We start from the raw sequence: 11,314 nt of genomic DNA, 5'->3' as shown, positions 1-11,314 counted from the left end.
ATGAGGATGATGTTACAGGTTAGAGCTTTAATAATAATAAATATCTGATTTCTTTAATAAAACAAGATCTGAGATTCAGGAGCTGTAACAAAGGTTTCAGTATCAGTATTTGGATCACTGCTGACTGCGTTGCTTCTGTGAGCACAGAGAGGAAAAATAAATCAAATGAGCAGAAAACAAGCAAACAAAGAGGCATCAGTCGAACGTTATCTAACCAGACTGACTGAACGTTTCCACATGAGCGGCTGCTGCCATCACTTCTGCATCAACTACTTCAAGAGCAGCACCGTAACTATCAGCCGCAGGGCGCCGCAGCACCTACTGATGATGATGATGATGATGATGACACCTCAGGGTGCTGCTGCTAACAGCCAATCAGATATTAAACCTACATTTATTAGAAATGCATTCTCATTTCTAGCTGCTTTAATATTTTAACCCCTTGTTTTGTGCTCGACCTTTAAGGCCTTTACACTTATTGAGCCTTTCTGAGGGTTAATGCATGTTTTTGTAATATTTTTGGTCATACATTTTTAAATATGAGAACAGTATGTGATCTTTTAACAGCCTCCTCAGTCACTTTATGTATGTTATGGGAGTGGGCGCAGATAATAACAAGATATAATGAGGTCTGCATTGCAAATAAAGTAAGAATTAATAAACTATATTAAGTTGAGCTGTGATTCAAGCAACATATTTTGGCAAGAAAGTAGATTCTTGCATGTTTATTAAGGTGAGAGTCTTTGGCACAGTTTCTGGTGATGAGCTGTTACTTTCTTTGCTTGTTTCAGGACCAACACACTGACTTTACACTGCAACTTATTTTATGTTTAACAACCCACATGCATTGTTTCTAACATCATTTAATTCAAACTCCAGCGACCCCGTCACCCACAAAATATGTTCATATAACTCTCGTTTGCAAAAGCGTTTTCTAGTTTTTTATCCACTAAATTATTAATATTGATTATAAAACATATCTGCAAACTGTCCAATGTACACACACACAATTTGGTGGGCAGGTGTATCATGTTAAGATGTATAAAAAAGCCTCTTGGAGCCATATCCTAAACCCAACAGGAAATCGGCCATTTTGAATTATATATTATTATATATATATTATTTTCCTGGGGTTTTCAGAAAGACACTCGAACACATTGGAGATGTGCGCACAACATCTAAACATCTGACCTCCGTACCTGTGAGAGTAAGGTCATATCCAAAGAGACAGAGGCCCTTCAGCTGGAGAATCAGGAGCTTAAACGCTCTGATCTCAGCTGAAAGGAGGGGCCATGCTTCAGAAACCTGAAGCCAGCGAGAAGGTGGTCTTCACGGTGGAGGAACTTCTTGAACAGCTCCAGGAGGAAAAAAAGGAAACATTCAGCTGAAAAGCAGACACTCGTCGTGGTTGCTGGATCATCTGAACCAGCAGCTCGAGACAGAACGACTCTTGAGGATGCAGGCGGAGAGAGAAACACTGGAGACGCTGCTGAGATTCGCAGAGGGTCTCAGAAGAGCACTCAGATGAGCTCAAATCCAAGAAAAGATCTACTTCATTACGAGATCCTGGAGCTGCAGCAGACACTCCACAAAGAAACAGACATGAGGGAAGGACTCTGAAATGGAGGATGTTTGTTTGACTGAGAGCTTCACAAAGAGAAGAACCTGCAGGAGGCAGAGATGCTCACAGACGAGCTAAAAGAAGAATATATATTATTACTGGAGCTACAGTTGACCTCCAGCAAACTGCTGATTAATAATATGAATATTAATTAATGTGGCAGACATCTTGAAACTAGTTAGGATGCAGTTAAACATATAAAATATGTGTTATATATTTAGTTGTATAATTAGTAGGGCTGCCCCCTAATAGTCGAAAGTCAATGCAAAGATGCGAATAAATGCAGACTGTGAGAAATGTACCTGATTCGCGATTTTGTGTGATTGAAAGACATTGAACTGTTAAAATCACAGAGGTTTTTGTAGTGTTGTATGTGGAGCTTCTGGAGGAATAAACACCCATACCGGATTCTGCCTTGATCAGGAGCTATTACATTGTTTATTTTTGTAACTTTTTGTATTAAAATTGGATTTATGTTCACTCTCTCTTGTATCTGTCTGTGTGCAACCAGAGCTTTATGATAATACTTCATATTTATACAGAGACCAGACAGAAAAGGAAATTGTTCAGTTTTACTTTCCAATGAACTCCATTCAAAAAACATTATAAAAGTTGGTCCTTGTTGTCTTGCAGACAGACAAAGTGTGAGTTTAGACTTTTTGCAAATCGCCATCATGATGTAGTTATTTCAGCATCCTTTGGATCTGTTTATTAAATCACAACAAAATCTGTTTATTATAAGACAGATTTATTGTGTGAATATTTGCTTTGCTTTTGGTGGGAACACAACATAAGTTGAAGCAATATGTACACTTTATAAACGCAACAGACCGTTTGAAAGCGGCTCTACAACCACAGCAGCTGGTCACTTGTCGGAAGCTCGTAAAAACTGCAAGATTTATATGTAAGGACATAACAGTTTTGAAGTAACTGTTCCATCGTATCAATCAGTCCACCAGGGTTTATTTCAGTGAAGATGGAAGTTATTTATTCTGTTTTGAACAACCAGACTGTGTGAATAATGTGTAATAATTTAATTTAACAGGCCACTCTTCACATATTTAAATAATTAAATTAATATAATAAATGTTCAACCACTCGTCCACAGGACAATCTTTAGTCAGGGCAGCTCTGATTTAAACAGCCCTGTTTTCAGCTTTGAGACGATGCATTTTCCAGCTAATCCGGGAGGGTTTTAAATATTTTATTAACTTTACAAGTTGGAGACCTTTCTCACATAAAACATTACGTCCTTCAATTTATCACAAACATTTAACATCAACACATCAGGAGATTTAATGGTTTCCACTGGACAGACAAATGTAGTTTAAAGAGTAAAAACTACAATATTTATCTGTATAAAGTTGCATAAGATAGAAACACAGAACATAAAGTGGCTGTAGCTTCTCTCAGACGTGACCACTGTGCTGCAGAGATGACGGACACATGAATGTGGCCCCGAGGCCAGTTTGAGGCCCCTGGGAGGCCTCGCCGTCCACCCTCATTTGTGGTTCAGGGAGGACTGGATGTGCAGCGTTCGGCAGGGCTGCTTAATGAATTCACTTTGACCAAAAGGTCAAACTGAGGCGGATCTTTTCCAGCTCGCAGTCTGTCCCGATGAGCGTCAAACGTCTCAGATCGGACATGAAGTGCCTCGTCTTTCTTGTGTAACATCACGACTCTGAATTAATTGTAGCTGCTGTCGTCTTCAGTTTCTGCTACAGCGTTTACATATAATCTCTTAATTACATCTTCTGTGTTTCTAATGAGACATTTGTACAGAAATCACTGTCGGCGCCGAACGTTAGCATTAGCAGTCACTTAATCCCGCTGTGATACGGCTGCAGGAGAGTGAACCGTAAATCAATCAGATCAAATTACAAACACTGGATTACAGACGGCAACCTTTTTCTGTAAATACCTTGTGTGTGTGTGTGAAAGTAATCTGGATCCAGTGCAGGAATGGTGGACTCCGCTACTAACAATATGAACTACTATAGAAAACTATACTGCACAAAACAGTGTTTGATTTATAAAGAGATAAATTGTTTTCGTAATTATTTTGTGATGACAAATGCTGCCCAGATTAGGCCACATTTATCTAATATTACTGAGGTTGCAGGTGGTCCAGAGGGAAGGCCGCTTTGACTCTGGAGACCAGGGTTCAGGACCTGGATCCAGTCTGTGGTTCAGTTTAGGCATCAAAAGCACTTTGGTGAAGGTCAGGAAAAGATTGTGGAAGATTGTTAACTAATTTTTAACCAATAAAATCATGACATCTTTAACTTTAAGCGTCACAGAGCGAAGATTCATTAGTTAGCTCACTGACAACTGTACAAAAACACAACTTTATCAGTGATTTGGGTGAAAGTGATAACTGCTAACTTAACTTCTGCATTAATCTAATGTTGCAGCTAGTAAAGGTGGCTATTTTCAAGTATTTACTACTGCTGGGCAAGGTTTAATATTTAATATTTTAGTTGATTATTTTCTATGAATAATTCTTAAATTCTGCAAAGTAACTTTAAATAACTGTAGTGGAGTAAAAAGTTCAATATTTCCTACTGAAATATGAGTATAAGTATAAATAGTACTATGTGCTAATATCTGGGACTGTTTCCAGCTCTGACTACAGTCCCACCGTCACGTCCGCATCAGAGCTGACATACATCTGTGACCAGCATTCGCAGCAGTCTGCCGGAGGCTTTATCGGAGGCCTCCTCGTTAACGGTGGCCGACCGATGAGATTCAATCAAGCGAGGTCCTTCTGCGATTGGCCCGTCAGGAAGCTCGTGACCACCGCCTCCTGCGTCCTGCTGTTGGTGTGTGAGCTGTGCTGTGACACCAACAGCAGCTCCCGCTCTGATTACTACAAACACACACACACACATATTGTCTATTTATATCCCGGTTAGACATGGTGAATATTATTACTGAGCAATCAAATCTGTGTGTTCATGCATGGCTGATGTGGCACATGGAGTCGAACGTGCCGCTGGAGCGAGTCAGCCGGAAAACAAAAACGTCAAAAACACATACAGAGAGTTACATGACGCAGTTGTGCCACCTCGTCTGTGGATAATGAAACAGGATTTTCCCTCTTAAAGCTCCTAAAAATAGCTCCCAAACTCAAGAAGGGGGGGTCCACTACTTTCCATCCTTTCAGCCAAATGCAGGGCACAGCAATCGAACCAGGTCTCAGTTCACGTCAGAGTATTATATCACAGGACTGTGCTGTGTTTATTATTACACAGAATATATAACAGGAGAAATTATTGCTGTGCTTTATTCATTATTATTTAATTCAGTAGGAAAAGTGTCTCCGAAATCAGTGGTTCTCAAACTTTTACCCCCTTTGAGTTCCTCCCGACTAGCAGTAAACATATTTAATTGGTAAAAAAAATTTAATTTATAAAGAGGTCAAATACGTCACAATGTTGTAGCTGAAAAACACTTAAATGCTTAATTTCAGATGTTTAAAATTAATTGAATTCGTGGAAAACCTGTTTTTTGTCCTCAATAACAGTGAGATGGCATTGAAGTCGCATTGAACTGCAACTTTTTGTGCATTTCAAAAATTGTGCAGGATTTTAGTCATTCATTGTCGTTGGCTATGAGTCAATTAATATCATCAATCATATTGTTTTCCAGATGTTTTATGGCGGTTGACCGTTTACGGCAATTAAAAATTGCATTGAAAAATGGGAATATTGAAAATAAAATGTGGTTTATTAAACGTAAACTTTATTAAATTATTATTATAGCTTAATTATTATGTTTGTTAGTTTCTCTCTTTCTTTTTTGTTTGCGAATTACTCGTCTACAAACACAGTTCCTAATAGAAATGGGTCTGTTGGTTTTGGGCTGTTGGACCACAGGAGCCACTTTCTGCTGCCTGGTGCTGAGCAGGTTGTGTACCAACATCTGTGTGTGGATGCGACTGAAGGGATCTTTTCTCCTGCGTGTTGTTAAGTGTTATCTAATCTCGGACACTGAGACTCTGTGATTTTGGTCATTTCGGTGATGTAACTGCTGCAACCCCCCCTGCAGATGCCTTCGTAAGAGCGACTCTCAGCAGTGTGTTTGCTGTTGGATGAAATCAGTCCTCTGTGACTCTGTTGAGCGTCTCTGTAGCAGACAGTCTCACTGCAGTTCATCTCCATCGCTCTTCCTCTCAGCGAGGACGTGTGAGTGTGAAGTCGTGGGCCGCGTCGACGCCAAGCAATGTTCTTTCATTCATCTCAGACGGATTAAAAAGAAACAGGGAAGCAACTGAAGCAGAAATACTGTGACAACAGGAGACTATTTCTGCTCACAGGAACATTTTACAACCTCCTGAGAGCCGATTTTCACCTTTTGGTTCAAAATTAAAGGTGTTAACTTGAAGCAAAGGCACATAAAAATGCCGTAGTCTCAGTTACAAAGGGCTTCACCAATTGGATAAAATACAAGTGAATAAACATACATCCATACACACATATGTACATACATAGACAAAAATTGAAGCATATAAAATGACTTGACAACATAAATGAGTTTGGATTTAAACATACAAACAACAACAGATAAAAGGTTTTGATCAGAGATTATCTCTAGAGACCAACAGGCTGTAAACATGTTTATTTCTGATGTAAAGACATTTTAATGAGGCCTTATGGAGACTGACTCACTGCTGGAGCCAGCAGGTTCTGTTACTTCAGGTGTCGTATTCTTACATTTTCTTGTGGCTGCTGAAGTTTCGCTCATATAGTTTCAGAATTCGTACATTTAAATATAAATAGGATTGTTTAACATGATGTTAAATTTGAGGAACTTTCTGTTTGTTCTGGACTTTTCTCTTTGCTCTTTGTTTACTGACGGTATTTTAGCTGCACTAGTTAGCATTGTAACACCTTCAACTGCAATGCTGAACATGGTAAACATTAAACCTGCTGAACATCAGCATCTTATGTCCTCTTCTGTGCTCATAATTACTATATTGTGATTTTAACATTAGCATTGTGAGCATGTAGCATGTTAACGTTAGCTTGGCAACTACTTCAATGCATCATTTTGTCTGTTTGTTTGAAACCAATCCTGGTATTTTGTGTATAATATACAGTAACAGCTGTAGGCCTCCTTTTGAGTGCCCCTCACTGTCAGAGTTCCCATAATTCCCGTCTATGCAAAATACAGCCAGACCGTCCCTGGATTAGGTTGGTTGGGTGTGAAAAGATTTGGATACGGTCAATTTATGCATCCAGATTTGAGATGTGTGTGTGTGTTTTTCCCTCTGCTGAGGTCTGAAATGTGTGCAGATCCTTTTAAAACTGCAGTCGTATTTGTGTAATGGTTGCAAAAACACTTTGGCTCAAGTTAAGTCCTGCAGGCTCCATCGAGCGTCGTGCTGACTGTCGCTGGGACACGACCTGCTGGGATTTGCAGTGTCTGTTATTAAGTACATAATGCCGAGTGCGCTATGTGATCCGCCGGCCATCTTCACAGCCGGAGGTCAGGGAGGGTCTTTGGTGAAAAAAAAAAACAGCCACACCTCTTCAACCATCGCTGTCTCCGAGAGGGCTCCATCAGTTTAATTCAAACGCTGATATTCTTGTTTTAAAGCGGCTCATAGAGCTGATTATAATCAATATCTTAAATGTTCAAAGTCTGGCAAATTTATGATTTTATGACTCTGGGACACATAATAATAATAATAATTATAAAAAAGTAGTGTCACTTCTTGTACCCCATATTTAGTGTAATCTAAGTCTTTCATATTTTCCAGCCGGTTTGTTTTATTATTATATTATAAATTGTATTAAAAGAAACAAAGAGTTTGAACATTGAAGATATTGAACTGTACGTGTACAGAATCCCAAAAAAAACCAAATGTTACACATAAATGAATAATTAAAGAGTGAATTAAAGCTGCTGATAGATTATAATAAAAATATCTTGCAAATGTCTGTTTTTGTTAACTTTGAGAATAAAACGACGACGATGTAGTGCAGCTACAGTTCAGTCACAAAAATAATAAATAGTCTTAAAGTTAATTCAATAAAGTGCGAAAAGAATAAACATTTTATTATTACATTAGTAATAAAAGTAAAGTATACATGGAAACATAAATAAAGAGTGAAGTTTAAAACATTTAAATTAATTCATCACTTTAAAATGGAAAGATTTTAATTATTTATTAACAATGATTATTATTGCAATATTGTCTAAATTAACTCATAATTATGTATTTTTTTAATACTCACGTTTTAATATGTACTTTATCTCATCAGATGCTTTGTTAGTAACATTTTGTCACTACGTAGACTCCGTACTCCTGCCTGTAACATCAATACAACTTCATAAAGGACACTGTGTGAAGAATTGATTCAAGCAAATGACCTTCAGCAACGACATTATGTGCATAATAATAATAATAATAATATGTACTATATATGTATGTATGTGACTGTATCAGTTGAAAGAGAGAGTCAAGGTCACAAAAGCTTATTGGAAGCGGTTACCACGGCAACCACAAATAAATCCAAATGAGTGTTAAAAAAAAACAACAACACATAAAACCAATAAAATCTCTCCTACAGTTTCTAAGCTGACAGCAGAAAATTAAAAAATAAATAAATAAATAAATGAAAACAGCCTCCAGGTTAGCGTGATGTTTCAACAACCCCAGCAGTGAATCATCAGATCTAACACACACACTGCTTTTCTCTGTGCATATATTCCCACCGTGCAACGCCAGACGAGCTTCTTTAGTGGTGAATCCTCCATACCGCCTGCACCGAACACACACACACACACATTATAAACACTGTATAAATACACACACACATATATATACATAGAGAGTATTTAATCTGCTTTGCATCGTCAAACACACGACACATTCATGCTTAAAATAGTCCTGAGGGGAATGAGACTGCTGGAGCGAGAGAGAGCGCCCAAATGTCACTGTTTTCATCTTAATGTAAAATTACATCTGCAGAGGTCAAGTGTGTGTGCGTGTGTGTGTGTGTGGGGGGAAAGAAACGACCTCCGCCAATCTAAAGCTTCCTAGACGGTTTTTGTCCTGAGAAACAAGCTCATCCTGTCCTGAGGGTTTTAATGACAAAATGACTTCCTGGAAATCATCACACAAACGTTTTTTTTTTGGTGTTTTTTTTTAAGGACATTAGAGGAAAAGTACAACAGTTGAAGTAAACAAAACAGAGCATCTCTGACACACACACACACACACACACACACACACACAAGAGATAAAGGAATAAACCTCCCACACAGGAGAGGAGGGAAATCTGGAGAAATACTGCAGCACCACCTAGTGGACATTCCTGAGACTGACCGGAGTATATTAACAAAGACTAAATCATAAAGAAATATAACACTTAATAGAGATTTTTTATATTTCACATTGACTGGTTGAATCATTGATGTCCGGGGTAAATCATGCGTATCATCTAAATTTGGACATTCAGAAGTTTGAAGTTAATTTTTTGAGTCTCTCAGTACTTTCGGGGTTAGGGTTAGGGTTAGACGTAAATCTTTAAAAGCAGCTCACAGATATGTAGTTTTCTATGGAAGCCCATTTACGCCAATGTGTAAGCGTAATGTAAGTCAAAATACTGAGAAACTTAGTGATACTATATTAGGTCATTATTTTGAGATATTAAGTCATTATAATTTACATTATGATTCACAGAATCCATGTTTTCCTGTCACATTGGTGGAAATGTGCTTCTATAAGTTTAACTTTTAGTAATTTTTACCAAACAAACAGGAGAAAATAGAGCATTTGTTAGGGACTATTTTCAGAGGTGGATGAATCCACAGTTGATGCTTTAGTGAGTATTTGGGGAAGCAGGACGGTAAAATATAAATAAACCACAAAAACCTTTGTGAATTTATGATCATTTAATACTTTTTAAAGCCTTTGTTAAAGTCATGTATATTTGGATTTAATATGTTGTGAGACGTTTTTGGGGACTAAATACCTGATGTGACTCCCAGTTTTGAGTTTAATCATCAATCAGTCGGAGATCAGCGATCGCAGGATGATCAATGAGTAAGCCATTCAGAAAAATCCTCACGAGTGAGGTCACAGGAAGGTGAAGGGATTTGTTTATGAATGAAAAATGAAAATGTGAGCGGAGGTCAATGAAACAGAAGTATTTACACTTTATTATTGTTACTTTCAGAGGAAAATATTTTACTTTTTACATCAATACATTTATTTAAGATTCAGATCAATACAAATTATAATAAAATATGACATATTATTATAGGTTAAGATGCAATAATCAATAATTATAATCCAATAATATAATATAGATTTTGAAATAGGCTGCAACATGAATATTTGATGCTAATATGTTTGTAATTGTATGTTCAGAGAAGGCAAAAATAAATCTTGACACACTTTCTGTCAGGATGTTGTGAGGTCAAGCCCTGCCTCTTTTTGGATCTGTGCTCCAATCACAGTTGTTAACACCTCGCAGCCTCCTTGAAAGGCGTTTGACGAGGGGGGGAAAGTGATGGAGGGAAGTTCTGGCTGCTGGATTTGGCCCAGCGGGCGGCTGCATATGCTGCGGTGGATTACGCTGATCCAACTTAATGCCTAAGACCGTGCAATCATTCATAACTACAGGAGCTGTTGAGGCCGCAGCCGTGGATGCTCCCAGCACCATCTGCCGCTGCGGGGAGGATTAACTTCGAGGAAGATGGTGAAAGGTGGGGGGGGGCGGGAGGACCAGAGGCAAACATATAGACGCTGACCTGTCGACCACCCTGCAGGAACCGCCCACTCTCAGGAGCCATACTCTTCACTTTAAGCTGTTTTTACTAAATGTGTCGACAGAGAGAGAGTTCATCTCACAGCTTTAGTGTCTGTACAAAATTCAAGTCTGGAAAACATTTTCTACGGAGGCCCTAAGAGGCCCTCAGTGGGCCCTGTTTAATGAATTCATAGAACTGTCCTCTGGAGGGCGCTATAGAGCTGCAACCAAAAGCTTTTAATAAGTTTAATAAGTTCATAAACTGGAACCATATCTGTTATTGTCTGTACTGTGTATGTTGTTATTTATTATTGTTTTTATTGTGATTTACAACAGTGTGTCTTTTCTTTAGATGAGTGTGTGGTTTTTCAAAATAATGGTCAATTCATTACATTTAAAGGCAAATCACAGAGCATGAAAGCAAATGACTGAACATTCATCCAGTGTTCTTATTTCTGTGGAAATGTCCACAAATCTGCACATTTTTGTTACGTAATGCCTCATTTGCATTTTTAAACGTTTAAAATTTCTACTTTTAATACAATAAATAATAAACTAATTAACGAGGGAAGCTTTATGGTCATTTCTATTTAGCTTTTTTTTTTTACCCTATTCACCTGTAGAGTCTTAAAAAGAGATTGTGATGATGTTCAGTGTTGATTAATTAATTAATAACGATGCTACAGACTTCCTGGATTTACCTCTCTGAAAACCCTCCTGCAACATCTTTTGCATGTTTTAAATGTCAGCATTAAACACTCTGGTCTCGTTGTGTCCACAGAGAGTTGAAGCCCTGCCCTCCGACCATCAGGAGAGTCGATCCGCCTCCACCAGGACGCTCACCAACAACTGCTGCTGCACTTCAAACAATCAGCATCCAACCGCCCTTTTCTGGAACTCTGTGCCTTCAACCAAAATTCACCAGTGA

At 38.3% G+C, this 11,314-nt stretch overlaps 1 protein-coding gene across 1 annotated transcript in view; it reads left to right on the top strand.

Annotated features, from left to right (window-relative positions):
* The window catches only part of LOC118342013 (glutamate receptor-interacting protein 1-like), a 32,098-nt gene extending 20,784 nt beyond the window's left edge, over window positions 1–11,314 (top strand). Inside the window, exons 11-12 of the mRNA XM_035680443.1 lie at window positions 4,245–4,443; window positions 11,168–11,314. Coding sequence (XP_035536336.1) covers window positions 4,245–4,443; window positions 11,168–11,314 — 346 coding nt within the window. The remainder of the gene's footprint in view (window positions 1–4,244; window positions 4,444–11,167) is intronic.

This window comes from Morone saxatilis, unplaced genomic scaffold, assembly GCF_004916995.1.
Source record: "Morone saxatilis isolate NCDOM2014 unplaced genomic scaffold, NCSU_SB_2.0 Contig10, whole genome shotgun sequence".
Classification (NCBI taxonomy): Eukaryota; Metazoa; Chordata; class Actinopteri; family Moronidae; genus Morone; species Morone saxatilis.
The sequence above is the reverse complement of the archived record's forward strand: the minus strand, read 5'-3'. Positions and strand labels throughout refer to the sequence as shown.